The 16,125-nt window shown below is 39.7% G+C and overlaps 1 protein-coding gene across 2 annotated transcripts; it reads right to left on the reverse strand.

Moving 5' to 3' along the window:
• Positions 1 to 651: 651 nt before the first annotated feature.
• Positions 652 to 15,676, reverse strand: col6a2 (collagen, type VI, alpha 2). 2 transcript variants are annotated; one of them, XM_067529199.1, is made up of 32 exons: positions 15,468 to 15,670; positions 13,745 to 13,836; positions 13,501 to 13,601; positions 13,239 to 13,382; positions 11,887 to 12,249; positions 11,782 to 11,802; positions 11,620 to 11,685; positions 11,411 to 11,509; positions 11,270 to 11,296; positions 11,080 to 11,106; positions 10,945 to 10,989; positions 10,711 to 10,764; positions 10,551 to 10,613; positions 10,402 to 10,464; positions 10,241 to 10,294; positions 10,111 to 10,146; positions 9,958 to 10,020; positions 9,779 to 9,841; positions 9,613 to 9,675; positions 9,474 to 9,536; positions 9,339 to 9,389; positions 9,144 to 9,242; positions 8,998 to 9,060; positions 8,679 to 8,714; positions 8,538 to 8,583; positions 8,305 to 8,457; positions 8,064 to 8,158; positions 5,866 to 6,047; positions 5,581 to 5,759; positions 5,433 to 5,471; positions 3,173 to 3,507; positions 652 to 2,040 (listed from the first exon to the last, which is right to left on the reverse strand). In XM_067529199.1, exons 2-32 carry the CDS (start codon positions 13,818 to 13,820, stop codon positions 1,774 to 1,776), a joined length of 3,036 nt encoding a protein of 1,011 aa, XP_067385300.1. In that variant the 5' UTR covers positions 13,821 to 13,836; positions 15,468 to 15,670; the 3' UTR covers positions 652 to 1,773. The 2 variants fall into 2 exon arrangements, with proteins under 2 accessions (XP_067385300.1, XP_067385301.1); XM_067529200.1 differs by lacking the exons at positions 652 to 2,040; positions 3,173 to 3,507 and adding an exon at positions 3,715 to 4,814 and having other exon boundaries at positions 15,468 to 15,676.
• Positions 15,677 to 16,125: the final 449 nt, after the last annotated feature.

Consider the following 16,125-nt stretch of genomic DNA (forward strand, 5'->3'; position numbering starts at 1 on the left):
AAACAACATATCAGATGTTGAAACTGAGACATTTTCCTTTGTACTTTACCAGCCTTTTGTTGCCCCCTGTTCCAACTTTTTTGAGATGTGTTGCTGCTATCAAATTCAAAATGAGCTAATATTTTACATGAAATTGTAAAATGACGCATTTTTTAACATCTGAAACATTGTTTATCTTCTATTGTGAATAAAATTTGGCTTGATGACATTTGCAAATCATTGAATTCTGTTCTTTTTTACATTTTACACATCGGCCCAACATTTTTGAATTGGGGTTGTATGATGAAAATTAAAAGAAACTACATGGCCAACATGTCCCCTTCTGCAGAATGGTGTGTATGCAACATGTGTACAACTGTAAATTTGCAAAACTTGGCAAAAGTACAGATAAATTTACTGCCAGGCCATATTCAGGACGATACAATATAATTAAATTTTATTATTAGAATTTGCATCTGCAAGTAACATGTAACTAAAGCTGTGAGTGTGTAGTGGATAAAGAAGTACAATATTTCCCTCTGAATGTTAGTAAAGTAAAATGATTAGAAAGTAACATGGGCTGTACTATTACTATTACTAAGGAATTGTGCTTTATTACATTTTGCTGCAGGTCATTTCTTTGAAATGTCACAACTATGGAAAACAACCATATACTGTATCAGCCTCTTTATTGCAGGTAGTTTATGATGATTAAAGTTCAGATTAGACAATTAGTCTGAATTATGTAATGCTAGATGGTCAGAGTAGAATTCATTGCTTGTCATGTCTCTGTACAACAGAAAAGTACTAATTGTACATAATACACTGATGTAATAAAGCAATTAGCAATTACAAGCAATTACATTTTTTCTTAAGGACTCAATATAATTTGATACTAATACCAATTAATCTCAGAGAAATGTATTCTGTATTTTTAAAATGTTATGTTGTTTATGCTATCCTTCTTTCCACTTTGTTGTGTAGCATACAGTTATTTTATGAAAATTTCCACATAGATCAAAACCATACTAACACATCAGACATAAGCCTATAATAAATGCTGTATTTTGCAAAGAGAAACATAATTAGGGTCACCACATTCCACTTTATTTGGAATTCATGTACAGAAATGGTACTTTTATGTATGTGTCTTTAACTACAGCATAGGTATGTGCTTGTATGCGTGAGTCTTATTTGGGTTAATGTGGAGCTTTTATGTGTGATTTTGTTTCCCTGGAGAAGACGTCTACATGTTTTATCACCTGAACAAACTACAGTAATTACAGCATAGCATGATGTAAACGAACCAGTAACATGGCTTTGACGTTTTGTTTTCTTTAGCACCTTTAATGTGAATAGTGTGACTTTGTGAATAGAGACAGAGAGAAAGTTTTCCACAAACTTAAAATCAGCACAAAACAAAAACAAAATAAAACCCCACAATTTTTAGTACAAATTCAACAATCACACCCCTCTCTAATGGAAAACGTATGTGTGCCTTCGGTGGGATGTTGTGTCCATTGATTTAGAACCAATTGAAAAACCAAGTTACAAATCTTATCATATGCATTTCTTTACGTGTTGGGCCTACATGGATTGTTTAGACATTTATAGTGACTCTTCACCCATATAAACAACATATGTAGCTGTCTCAGTGCTTACATCCATCATTCATAATGATAATGATCACAGAGGTGTTGGTGTCTCTGTGTGTGTTTAAGTGTACACTGAAGGAAGGTCCTTCTTCCATTCTGGAGATTCAAATTCTATGGTGTAGAGCATTGGAGTTCCTCACTAGCATATCCAGCGGATAAAGCGCTTAAAGAATGAGGGGTTGTTCAGCACAGTGTAGTCATCTCCTCTAAAGATGGCCGACCTGTCTCCTAGTGACACCTTACGCAGCACATCTTCATCCGTGTCACTTCCTATGGCGATCACGGTGGGAACACCTTCTACTCGTCTCATGGCACTTATGCCCTCATCCAGCTGCTCAGTGGAAGTGATGCCATCAGTGATGAACACAAAGGACAGCTCAGCATTGCGACGGCTCAAGCGGATTGCCTACAAAAACATGCAATGTTAAGTTTAATATTTTAAGAAATAATTTTTTTTTTTGCTTTCTTGCAAAGAAAGTGTGTGTTAATATAAAGATTAAAGCTACAATATGGAACTTAAAATAGCAGTAGCATGTGACTCTAAATTAATCCACTCTGCTCCACCCAGCCTTCCCTATCCCTTCTCTACTATGTTCTTCTACTGTCTTGCTATGCTATACCATGCTTTGCACAGCCCTTCAGGTACTAGTCATTATTCAGTTACATTATAGCACCTCTTCACAATAAGATAAGTTTAGGCACATAATTCTACTAACTAATTTTTTTAAGTTACTTATTGTACCTATAAGACAACACATTATTAGATATTTAGTTTAGATTTGCATAAAAACAGATAAAAAAAATCTGATCAAATGTGTCAATTAAAGGTCATTTGAGATCATTTGTTGTCTCTGCTACCTGTGTTTTACTAAACAAAGTTAGTCAACTCCAGGATCCAGTTCAAGACGCATCAGTACTTTAAAATCTTACCAATTAACATGGTAAATGTCACTTGGTTAATCTACAAAAAATATAATTAAAAATGAACTGACAGTTGTTTTTTGGGCTTATGTGCAACACTATATGGGTTGAAATGTGCTATATGGGGTGGAATGTTTTTGCTATAAATCAGGCTACCTGTCTACAATAATGGTTAGTATAGCTATACTAACTCTTGGTTAGAAGTCTTGTTGTCATACTGAACTTGCCATGCAACCAGCGGAGACTCAAGAGAAGCCACAGTGTCTCTAAGAATTACCTGTGCATGTAAAACCTGATTAAACTGAAACTCATCATTTTAACACTTACATTTTCCCATGGTTTAAGCAAACATGATGCATTGTTTTACTTAGTGAGTTTTTTAAAAAGACTGGTTGGTGAATTTGTATGTTTTGAACAGAGCCAGGCTAAGCCAATTGCTTATTATCTGTAGCTTAATATTTAAACTATTTAAAAATATTAAACTTTTCATTTTCTCTTGTCAAAGAAGTCAATTTTTAAACATTGAAAATGGGGTGAAATGTTTTTGCTATTAATCAGGCTACCTGTCTACAATAATGGTTAATAAAACAGTAGGTCCAAGTGTGTGTTTATTATACCTTTTCCAACACCACATTGTTAACAGTATGGATGATGGCACTGCCCAGAGCTGAAGAGGAGTCCATGTAAGGCACAGCTGCCAGCTTATCAAAGATCACCGTGCGATTGTGTGTGAATGTGAATTCCACTCTCTGTTCTGTAGGACTGCCGTACTGCACCAATGAAATGCGGGAATTCCTGTCATCTGTGCTGCTGCTGGCCATGGTAAGTGTATTAACCACATTCCCTATGAACTCTTTGGCCCTGCGGTGGTTCTCCAGTCCCATTCTCTCAGAACCATCCAATAGGAAGACCAGATCCACTGGCCTCTGAACGCAGCCAATCACAGCAGGCTCTGAAACACAGAAGAATTTGTAAAGTTTTAATTCAAACATGCTGTTCAGTGGACTACAGCTGGAACACAGATGCTTAAAGTAAAAGCCAGCAGAACGTATTCTGTACATGCTGTTTTTCCATACATGCTAGTTGCAGTCCAGCTATGTTATATCTATACACATTATCAATAGCTGCCTCACCAGGAAAGCACTGTTTTAGTTTGCTCTACAGTTTTATTGGCTCCAACATAATAATATGAAAATAGGATTACAATGTCATTTTACAAAACAGCACAGTTCACAACAGTAAATTGCAGTCACAGAGCTAATTTGATACCATAATACTGAATTAAGGCTGCCCTATAGACATTTCCCCTATAGACTTTACAAGGATAACCACATGCAAAAAACATGCCAATCACAACATACAATACTCCCTTGGTTTTTGGTGAGGACCTCTGACTCATATAGTTTACTGTGATATGTATAAAACCAGAGATTTTCCACATGTAATGGCCTTTTCATCAAGATGAGTCATTCACACAGGACACTAAAAAAGTTAAGGCTGTAACCATGGCTATGTGCAAAACAGCAAAAAAAAGGAGGGAAAATAAAAGACAGAATAATTCGGCAAGCTTATGATTCACAGTGGAAATAAGGCTTCATCGGAGCCACATTATACAGAAGCAACATTAATCTGCCTCCAATAAATGGATAACATCCAGTTCCCATTTTAACGGAAAAAAATGATATTTATCATATGACTATCAGATACTTTTTTGAGACAGAGTGGTATTGCAGAATTATTTTTTGATGAGAGGGAGTATCATGCATCAACATTTAGAATTGAAAGCTTATGAAAGCTTATGACAGGTCCAGCTTCATATCATGCAATTTTTGCGCATCATTCAAGGTATATTATTGCACTTGTAGAGTTAAAAAATGCCCATGGTTTTGATAACATTGATTGTATGTCCAGCAGGAAGCTTATTAATTGTTGGCATCCATAATAGCGAGGTAGCACGGTTAACATATTAGCATTAGCAGAATCCTATAGCTTTCTCTGGGTCCCCCATAATGTCTCCATAGACAAATTTGAAGGAGAGGATGAACAGCTGTGTCCACTGCTGCCTGTCTGCTCCCTGGGCGAGTTTGGCTCTCTGGGCTGCATATGCCATGGTTGCCACACCAACCCCGTACTGGAGGTCACTCAGGCTATTCACCAGGTTGGCCACACCCTCCAAAGAGGTGGGAACCAATGAGGGGCTGCCTTCCTCAGCCAGTGGCTCCCAGGGGGCAGGGGCTTCCCCCGCACTGATGCCCCCTCCTGCAACAAGTGGGCGGAATGACATTGTGGGCAGGGTCCCACAGATTTGACGCATCAATAGAGCCAAAAAGGATGCTGCATGAGCATGGCGTTTCACAGTTTGATCATCTTTATTGACTTAATTGCCACAGTAACTGCACCTTAGCAAAAGTGGGGTAAGTTAACAACAGAAATATTGAACTTAGTTTAAGCTTCGAGAAATTTACTCTTTAGCATAATGAACGGCATCAGCATGCTTCAACCCCACTCTAAGTTATGTGCAAAGTCACAGAGCACAGCTAATGTCTGATACCATGGGTGAAAAACTGTACAAGTGGGTAGAATAGTGCACACTGACACAGATATTTCCCTATTCATGGCACTGCATTAAAATAAAAAACAAGTTGTGTGATGGATGAAAAAAGAGCTTAGGAAAGAAGTCCTGTCTGCTTATTTACCTTCACACTTAAAAAATGCTGTGTGAAATGACAATGTTTAATGATTGTGAGTGTTACATAAATTCCCCACCTTTTCAGACCTTTACCCCAATTTATTGAGAATCTCACAAACAGTTTGTTAAAATCATGCTGGCACCTAATAGTATTGGTCACCCACCCCAACATTTTGAGACCATCTTACCTGATTTACAAGGGAGATCAGGGCATACGATGATAGGATCTAAGGCAAAGGTAGAGACCGTGTTAGAGACCAAACCCACACACCTGTTTACAGTCAAATATATGAACACCTAGCCTACAATATATGTGATTCCACAGTGTGAGTTTACCAGGGCAGAGTACGTTCTCAATGTTGTCTATGAATTCCTCGGCTACCAGGTCCGCAAAGCGCCTCATGCCCATCACCCTGCCTTTGTCATCGCAGGCTATGCTCTTCAGAATCTCATTCTCCTCAATCTGGTCAAACATATCTCCAATACCAATGGCATTCACATCAATGCCAGAATGACTGTTCACAAGCACCAGGACACAAAAGTGTAGGCAATGAGATAAATAACTTTTCTTTCCAACAAATTATAATTATAATTGTGAAATACAATCAAATTGTCAAGCACCTGCAGAGGTAACGGAGGAGTGAATCATCATCTCTGGGGTCAAAGCGTCCATCAGTGATGACCACAACGGTGACATTGGCTTTGGCTCTGCGGCTATCCCTGATGAGGTTATCGTAGGCAAACTTCAGAGCAGATGGAGTCCACGTTCCTCCAGCAATCCACTCCAAACGCTTTACTGCTTCCTGAGTGGTGGAGAAGGCATATGAGTGATATGTGCAGCAGGGCATGATATAAGTTCATATATATAAATTACCAACTTTTTTCCTTCTTTTTCCTTTAAGTCCCATGCTCTACTAGAGGCCTGGGAGCTTAAGGGTCCAATTGGGCTTTCTACATCTGTCACTATAGCATTCTTCTTCGGTCCAGTTGGTTAGCCAACCAATTTGTCAGTCTATATCGGGAAATCCCACAGGATCTTAGCTTGGCCAGCTGTTGAGCCGTATCCTATTTTGTCATTGGGTCTTTCAACCTATACTCAGCACAGGTGTTTCTGTATACTATGCCAGCCACTTGGTTTGTTCTGTGAATTGTTCAAAGCTTTCTTGTCCTGATATCAGTGACCTTCATCTCCGCTTTTAACTAGCTTGATATGACAGTGTATTGATAGTGATAGTGTATTTAGGGATCAGCAGGGGGTAGGGGTTGATAGCCCGAACCTTGTTCTTCCCATTCTACTAACTTTTCAGTGTTTGCTTTATTCTGTGTAGATATGTGGCAGTTGGAGCTCTTGTTGTGGCCTCTTCATGGTTTCCATTTGCCTGCAGGATCTTCAACATCTATTTTGTTGTTTTGTTCCACTAGTACAGTTCCCTCAGCTTTAATCATCTTCCCTCTCCTTGTTACCACTGGCCTGGTACTTGTCCAGTCTGAATGACATTCCATTGTCCTGCCTGTAAGTCCTAGTGGTGTTGATTAGTACGTTGATGTCTTGTTCACTCCTGCCACAAGTTAATGTCATCTTAGTACAGGAGGTGGGTGATGGTTGGTTCATTTCTTAGTTATTATCTGTAACCATTTTTTGTGAAAACTTGGCTGAAGGGGTTCAGCCTTATACAGAACAGCACCGAGGACAGAGTATCTCCTTGGAAAATGCTACACTTGATGGTGACTTATGTAGTTGGCTTGAAGTTGGCCTTTAAGGTTATTTTCCACAGCCCCATTAGGTTCTCAATGAAGTAATTTGTATTGATACTGTATAATTCCAAGCATTCCAGGAACCAAGTGTAAGGCATTGAGTCATAGGCTTTCTTGTATCCAATCAAGGCAGTGCACAAGTTGGTATGTCTGGTACATTGCTCCTCTGGTGTTGCTACCAATTCTTTTCTAAACCCGTCTCATGTATTGTCCCACATGCCTGCTCATCTTAGCAGCTATGATGCCTGACAGGTTATTGGGCAGTAGATATATAGGTAAGTCCCTTTGGATAAAAGCGTCTGCTAAATTATTAAATATAAATGTAAATGGGACAGCTCCCTTTTGGGGGCCCTTTAGGGTCTGAACAGTCCATCCTTTGGTTAACTATTTGGGGTGGGTTCCATCTATTAGTAGCTATTTTATTTGTGCTGCAAGGCTATTGGAGTGAAGTTAGCCCGCTTTTGAAGTTAGGCGTGCATCATGTTTGGTGCTATCCAGGTTACTGGATCTTGTTCAGGGAGGTTGCTGTGTTTTGCTCTCAGGTCCATAAGCCAGTAGGTATTGTTGTTATGTGATGCCATCTTCTCCCGTATCCTTTTTTCAGTCTTGTCAAGTCTCACTGCGGCTAAGAGATTATCTTTAAATGGGAATTGACAGTGGGGAAAATCTAGTTTAGTCTCTTGGCTTCTGTGTTAGGGTTAGGCTTCTCTGGTGTACATCTACATGTGGGATGCCAAGGCCTGAGTCTTTGCTTGGCAGTGTCCAAGGCCTTAGCTATGAAAAATCGTGTTGTACTTCTTAAGTAACCCATTTTTTATCACACCTTTCTGCAATTCAATATCAGCCCCTGCATCCCAGCTTATGATATATTTTGAGACAGAGAGACATGCACATATGCAATGGTAAGGATTTCCATCTGCCTTATGCGTGCAGACAGCATGTGATCAAAGTTATACATTTAGAAGCATCTGGACAAAAGACACAAAAGGGCAGTCTGTGTTATATCCTAAAAATTAACTTCAAAGCTGTTTGCATATGTGTTTATGTATGTCTGTGTGAGAGACCTTAAAAGCAGACAGCGAATCAATCTTAGGGTCATTAAGCTGGATGGCCTGGAAGGTCCCGCTGTGACTGTACTGAACAACTCCCACCCTTGTGCCTGCAGACAGAAGTAACAATGTTTTAATGTGCCAAATTTTGCAGCCATTTTAAAACATTTAAAACATTTGCAGACTCGGATCAAACTAACTCTGACATTGTTTAACAAGAAAGAGAACAAGTATATGATCTTATTTGCACCCTCACCTGTCTCTGATTTGGGATCCTTAGCAATAGATCCCAGTCTGTTGATAGTGTTGATGACAAAGTTCTTCTCCAGGGTGAAGTTGGTAAGACCCACTGATTCTGAGCTGTCAATCACAAACACAATGTCCAGGGCTCCACAGCGTTTCTCACAGTCTGCAGACAAAAACACAGAATTTAATGATATGACAGCCTGTCACAGTGTGTTCAGATCATGAACACTATGTTAAACCCACCACAACAGCCACATGTCTCCCTGATGTAGTTCATCACATCACATTCCTGTATGAATAGACAAAATGCATGAATATATCCATCATATCCTCCATGTGTTTTTGTTAGTTTTCCAGAAATAAAACAGTAGGAGGTATTCTTACAGTGAGGCCAGGATTTCCCTCTGGACCTGGATCTCCCTGTCAAGGAATGGAAAAATATAAATTCACATTCTTGCTCTCAGCTTTTGTCTGGTTTGGTATTTACAGTGGATAATGCTAAACACCTTTCAAGTAAACAAATGAACACATCAGCCTACGTTGGATTTCCTAGCTGGCTACAACTAGGTTTTTGACAATTTCCTTAATCTACACTGTATCAATAAGTGGAAGAGTCAAGTCCTTAAACCCTTGCACCAGATAAGAAAAACTTATCTTATCTAAGGGGGAAAATGTGCATGGTTTAATTAATATTAATACTTACATCAGGTCCATCCTCTCCTCTTGGTCCTCTTCTGCCAGGTTCACCTGGAGGCCCTGGCTCACCCTGTCATAAGCAAAGAAATTATGAACAAGTAACAAAACACAACACTTCCACAAGCAAACATCCACCTACAGTGAGTTACTTACTGGTTCTCCTGGCTTTCCTTTGTTTCCAGGATCGCCCTTTTGACCACAGTCTCCTCTGCTGCCACGAGGTCCACGGTTACCCTTCTCTCCTCTGTCACCCTGCAGAACAGTGAAGGAAAGTTTTGTTGTTTTGTTTAATATGTCCTTGTAAGTGTGTGATTGCAACTAGCTAGACGCAGAGCATGGGTATCTTACCGATGATCCTCTTGATCCTGGATAACTAAAGCCAGGTCTTCCACGGTCTCCCTGTATAAAAATAAAACTGTCATGACCAATCTAAAGAATGGAAAAGGAAGATGCTATCACATGTATCCAAACACATATACTCACCTTAGGTCCAGCCGAGCCAGGCTCTCCTCTTGGTCCAGCTTCACCAGGGTCACCTCTGGTGCCCTACAATAAAACAAGTATTGAAACCACGTAGATAAGGCATGTTTGATATGATGCCCAAACTCTACCTGTAACCTACATTTCTTCCAGGCTCTCCTGATGCCCCTGCTGGTCCCCTTGGTCCTGGCAGGCCGTTATCTCCCTGTTAAGTGTAGATAAAGTTGAAAATGTGCAAAAGAAACTAATGAGTGGTGTTCATTTCATTAAGATATGTTTATTGTATTAAAACAGCACAGATTTTTAACCTTTGCTCCTTTGTTTCCTGATTCACCTGGGAGTCCTCTCTGGCCCTCTGGACCCATTTCACCCTGAAACATACAGTTAAATTAACACTGACTTGCCAAGAGGTGAAATAATGCAATAATGCAAAATGTTAATAATAGAGACATGTCACACTTGTGCAATTGAGTAAATAAACTCCTACCTTTTCTCCTTTGATTCCATCTGGCCCTTGAGCACCCTTCTGACCATAGTCTCCTCTTCTCCCCTACCACAGAAGAAGATTTAGATAATCATCAACCAGCACAAAGACAGAAAGAGAGAAGAAAATATTATGGGTAAATCAGTGATTTCTTACTGGCTCCCCTCGTTCTCCTGGTTTTCCAGGGATTCCCTAAAAAACACAATACACTGGTTAACAACTAAATGCATGTAAATGAGAATCTGTTTGCCTGTATTTCAATTTGGGATTGTGAACTGAGTCTTACTAGGTTTCCTTTCTGTCCAGGGAAGCCAGGTGATCCAGGACTTCCTCTCTCTCCCTATGAAGAAACAGAGTATATTAGCCTTTTATCTTCAACCGTTAGACAATTTAATGTGGCCTGTTGTCCTCTGCTCTGTTCAAACACTGTCCTGTGACCCAGTTTACCTTTGGTCCAGGCTCTCCAGGTGGGCCAATGGGTCCAGGTCTTCCAGGACGCCCTGGATCCCCCTGAGGAACAGGCACAACCAATCAAAGACAATTTAACCACAAGTCAGATGGATGTTTGTGCTTTAAGTATAGACAAGACCATTTACCTTTTCTCCATCAGCTCCACCAAGACCTACTTCACCGACATCTCCAGGGTATCCATCAGGGCCCTGCAAACCACCAAAAACATACACCATATGATATACAGGTCATAGCAAAACACAATATAAACATTCTAACAATAATTAATCGTGTTTAATGTCATACTCTGTCGCCTGGGTCTCCTTTGCAGCCAGGAGCGCCAATCCTTCCAATTTTACCCTAAAGAAATAAAGGAAAACAATTTACATTATAAAGCAATTATATTCAAAAATTAATGATTTGTTTCAAAACCAAACATCCACTATTTTCAATTTTCAGAACAGAGGGATATTTTGTTCCCTAAACTGGACAACAATAATTTCAAAATGTCTTCAAAATGAAATCTTCTACATTTCCTACCTTCTGTCCATCAGTCCCATTGCGTCCTGGGATCCCACTTACACCCTAAACAATGAAGAAAAGTGGCAGTTAGAGGAAAGAATATTAGGTTTAATAGTAAAATAAAAATTATAAACAAACGAAAAAAAAATCTACCTTCTTCCCTTGAGTTCCAATTTCTCCCTGTTGGCAGACAGAAGATCATTTCATATACATTAAAACACAAGATGCATGCATCATCAAAACTTTAACATTTTGTATTATCATTCATCTATAAAAATCAGAAATTTAAAAAAAGCCATGCATTAATGAACCAGATCCACACAAACAGAAACTTATATCCCACCTTTTCGCCTTTAAGACCTGGTTCTCCCTACAGATAGGAGAAAAAGAAAGAAATTTGCTTTATAACAATGTTGTCACAAATAAAATTAACACATTTCAAACTGCAGTGATGTAATAGACAAGTGGAAGTGCAGTATCTTACTTTGATACCAGGCTGACCAATAGGACCCTCAATACCAGGATCTCCTGGGCGACCTTTTTCTCCTTTCTGACCTGCTTCGCCATTGTCTCCTTTGGCTCCCTACAGACAAAGGGAGAAAATGTATGTGGGGATTAATGTAAGGTGCAAATTCTGAAAGGGTGTGCACGCGGGTGTGCACGTGTGTGTGTGTGTGTGTGTGTGTGGCTCACTTTTTGCCCTCTGTGACCTTTTGGACCATGGGGACCTGGTCTCTCCAGACAGGACTCTTTGTAGCACTGTGAATTACAAGAAATGGAGAGGAATAATCAGAAATAAACATTTGAAGCAACAATTTTAATGTGTTTGATCATCAGTTGTGTTTACTGTCTTACCTCCACGTATGACAGATGTTTCTGTGAAGATAACAGAAAAAAGGTGTTAACGAAATAGTCAAGTTCTATGTTTTATATGTGCATGTGTGTGGGCCTGTGCATTACCATTGTCTTGATTATGTGGTCGATGGTGTCATACTGTAAGAGGGCTTTGCCCGTGCTCAGATCTACAGCCATGTAGTTCCTCCTGTAGACTGTCGATGGAGAGTTGGCAATCTCCCTCAACCCTGTCTCGTCAACGTTCCTTGATGCCGCCACAACAAAAATATGGATTTTCTCATCACGAGCCCTCTCTGCGGCTACTTTTATGCCACCACATGGTTTTCCAGTAACATGGCCATCTGTGATAACCACGGCAAACCGGATGGCGTTGGCACTGGAGGGTGCAGCCAGCATCTGCTGGGTCATGTTGGTGAGAGCGCAGTCGATGTAGGTGCCCTTACCCAGGTACCGGATGCTTTTGACACCCTGTAAACAGTGATGAGGGTAACATGTTTTTCATGAAGTCTGGTTTGCCCAAAGCCAATAATAAATTAACTGATACACTGTCATGTGAATACAGGCAACAGCAGGTTAACTCAGCTTGGTATAAAGACCGGAAACAACATAATTCTGTCCAAACAAAACACACAAAAGCCCCAGGTGTAAAAACAATATTTTGCCTTTTTGTAGTGGTATGACCAGGTGAATGTATTGGTAGAGTGCAGTTGTAAGGTAAACAAAATGCTGCAAAGAAGTTGCTGCTCTCAGTCCAGACATGGAGCGCAGCAAAGACCACTGTAAACTGCAGTATTGCCTTTTGTTCACTGGAATTTCTATAGAATAAACTTTATCTAGACTCCCCGTTATTTTACTGTGTGTGAGCCCTGAACAGAATCCAATCAAGAACTGAATGTGTAATGCAATTGAATTAAACATGTTAATCTATGAGATACCATAAAACATTTCTGTGCAAAAAAGTCATTTTTTCACTTCAATTATTTCTGTACTAAAACCTTTTTTTTCACTTGTTTTGAATTTCTGCCCTCAAGCAGTTTTATCAAATCTTGGTTATTGTATCAAATTTTATTTGGTATGGTCACATAGGACCATGCCCATTGGAAAGAAGTACATACATTTAAGAGGATGCAACAATTCCCTCCATTTAGACCACAGTTTTTCATAACACGTTTCCTGTAAAAAAAAGTTACCAAACATGTCTAATTCAGCATTTAATGACTTGGTAATTACACAAAAAACACAAGTGTAACGTAAACAAGCTATGTCTTTCTGCTTAGATGGGATTTGCATCACAATGGCATCCTGCCACTTCACTAGTATTGATGCTGACTGCCTAACAGGAAACAGGCAAAACAACTTTATTTTCAACTAGTCTGATGATGAATCTTGCATTTAACTTCAACCCTTATAGTCCCTTATAGTATATGTGTGTTTGTGCATGTTGGTGCATCACTTACATTGATAAAATTGTTCTTGGATCCAATGTTGCTGAACACTTTCTGTGTCTGGGAAAAGTGCAGTCCACCGATGTTCCAGGTGATCTGCACAGCACCTTTAATCTCTTCATCAGCTAAACGGTTTGCAAACTCCTCAGTGAATTGCTACAACAAGACACAACATATTATACCACATCTCTAACACAGCCTCGTTGGTCATTTACAAATGTTGACATTATGAAACCAGACTATTTTTCATTCCAGTTCAAGTAAAAAAAACAACCTTGATGCTCTCCACAAGTGACCCAGGGGGTGGTTCCTGAAGGGCAATGGTCTCAGATGTGTCTATGGTGAAGTACACATTGATGGGACATTCATTCTTTCCTGTAAGGAACACAAAAAAAGAAAAAACATAAATAATCAATGGACCATTAGAATGCATTAAAATAAAAATAAAAAACAAATGTCTTAGCATGACATGTTACTATGGCTTTAAAGCAACAAGGATTCAATTTCATGGCACTCACTAATGCACTCTGGTGACTGGCTGTGAGTCAGGGCTCCAAAAAGAAGACAGAGAACGATGACTTCTAACCTCAGCATCTTCCTTTTCTCCTGTCTGACATATAAAAGAACAAGGCACACACCTGAGCCAGAAATCGTTTTTTATTCAAATTTATTAATGTAAAGTAAAATAGAACTCATGAGAAAAGGAAAGCTAAGACAATCAAAAATCAGGAAAATGGAAACGAGAATGTTTTTCAATTCGTTAGCATTTCGCTGCTGCAGTATATGGCAGGTAGCATTCAGCAATAGTTAATTACCAGTGTGATCAAACAGTTTCTTTCAGAAAAATGTCTTTATCTAGATTATTTGAACAAATGTCTACTGACACTGTCTTAACGACAATAAATGGTTACCCCAGAGTTATGTAATGGTCTTGAAATCATTTGGGTCACACAAGGCTCTTCCAATGGAAATGGAAACAACAGTGGCTAGAATAAGAGATTACGTGACTTATGACACAGAGTCATATTTGCCTCATGAAGAATTATTTATGTAATAAAGTGGACACACATTTGCTGCAAAACTCCAGCTGTAACCTAGAGATGTTCTACTAAAGCTATTCAGGCCATAATAATCAATAGTCTCAGAATATAAAATTTTCAAGACTAAAAACAAACCCAAAAAAAACAACAACAAGAAACTAAGTTTTCCAAACCACTTTAACCACCTTTTGAGCTATAAATATAAACACATACTGCTTTGGATTATAACAGAAAACGAACAGCGTATTGTACTGTACAGAGAGCAGGGTCCTGTTTGAATATACTAAGCCTCATATTTTGGTTTACCAAGTCTCAGTCCGCTGCTCTCCAGAGGATTTCCGGCTCTCACATTGAACCTGGGATTACTGGCTGTCGTCACTGCATTAACCCATTAGAGGGCGCACTGATCCAACTTGTGATTGGTTAACAATTTTATAAATATAAGAATATGCTTATATAGATTATTAACCTGACACATACTGCAATCATGTGTTTGCATATTATGAAATCAATTTGTAATTAAAGAAATAAGCACAAATCAACCAAGCGACTCACATTGAACATGAGACGTTGGTCCTATAAGGTATGGTGATAAGAATTGTCTATAGCAGCTGGCATCCTCATATCCAGATGACACTACAAGTTACATGTCTGAAAAAGCGTAGGGTTATTCTATTGTCTATTCCTCATCTTGTATCTATGTGCCCTCAACTGGGTCTTCTACAAATTGAGGCTCACTACAGCAAATTCTTAATCTTAGGAGGAAAAATAAAGCATACAATTGTGTACAATTGTCTTGTTCCACCACAACGCTCTTTGCTGTGGCTCCCTCTTTCGGACAGACAGAGTCGCTTATGCAGATGTTCCCACTCCTCTTCTTCAGCTCAGGACATAAGATTGAGTTGGAGCCCTTTTATCTCTCATCACTGCACTTGTATATATCGTGCAAAAGTCTGCGGAACCGACAATTCATTTTTGTTTCTTTTTTCCACGAGAAAAGCAAACAAGTTGCGTATCAAGAGTTTGTTCTCGAAGCAGTTTGGTTTGGCTCAGAAAATGCCGTTTCAGCTTATTGAAGTAAGGTTTTCGGACAAGAAAAACGAGTGAAAGACAGACAGAGACACACGGGGAAAATGAGGGGAGAAAACGAAGAGAGAAAACAGAAACAGGCACATAGTTGTGCGTAAAAAGTGCAGCTTACCCGAACTATCTCCCAACAACTTCAAAACTTCGTTATTAGTAGATCTTCTGTTGATTATCTCATCTCAACAAGAGGCGAGACCATGAATAAAATGGGGATACAGGAGGATATCGGAAATGAAGCCCTGGATGCGCGTTTACTTGCCGCAGAAGAGCTGTCCGTCCGCTCCCCTGCCCCTGTCCTGTTCTAGACACAGCCTAAGATCCCTCCTTCGGCGCACGGCGCACGGCGCACCCCCGATTCCCGCTGGTGTCCGCTTGGGGGCGCCGTGACTTCGCAGGAACTCGTGTGTGCACGCGCGTGTACAGGAGTCCTATTGTAGCACGAGAAGTTGCCAAAGCGCAGCCGGAGGTTGCAGTTTCTCAGAGACATTCGTAATGTTCTCCCAGCGTCCGGAGATGCAACAGCTTTATATTTATGTGGCCTTTACCTTAACACATGGTGCAAACCTGCGGACACACTGAGCTTTCCTGTCCCAGAGATAGAACATTTAGGTTTCCACAATTAAATCTCTTACATGTGGTTACAGTAAAACAGCACAGGATAAAGACCATACTTAATTCACATAGTCCTAAAGACACACACACAAACAAACAGCCCCCAAATGTTCTGGTTGCAATTAGTAGTCCCAGTGAGAGGAGTTTATACTTTGTGTAAA

The sequence above is a fragment of the Channa argus genome, chromosome 14 (genome assembly GCF_033026475.1).
Source record: "Channa argus isolate prfri chromosome 14, Channa argus male v1.0, whole genome shotgun sequence".
Taxonomy (NCBI): Eukaryota; Metazoa; Chordata; class Actinopteri; order Anabantiformes; family Channidae; genus Channa; species Channa argus.

Excerpts from the sequence above, each read along its gene's own strand:
- col6a2 (XM_067529199.1), bottom strand. The coding sequence starts at position 13,820 with ATGCTGAGGTTAGAAGTCATCGTTCTCTGTCTTCTTTTTGGAGCCCTG. Across the intron at positions 11,510-11,619 it reads AAGGTCACAGAGGGCAAAAA|GGAGCCAAAGGAGACAATGG; the intron begins GTGAGCCACACA and ends CTTTGTCTGTAG. Across the intron at positions 10,765-10,944 it reads ATGGGACTGATGGACAGAAG|GGTAAAATTGGAAGGATTGG; the intron begins GTAGGAAATGTA and ends TTATTTCTTTAG.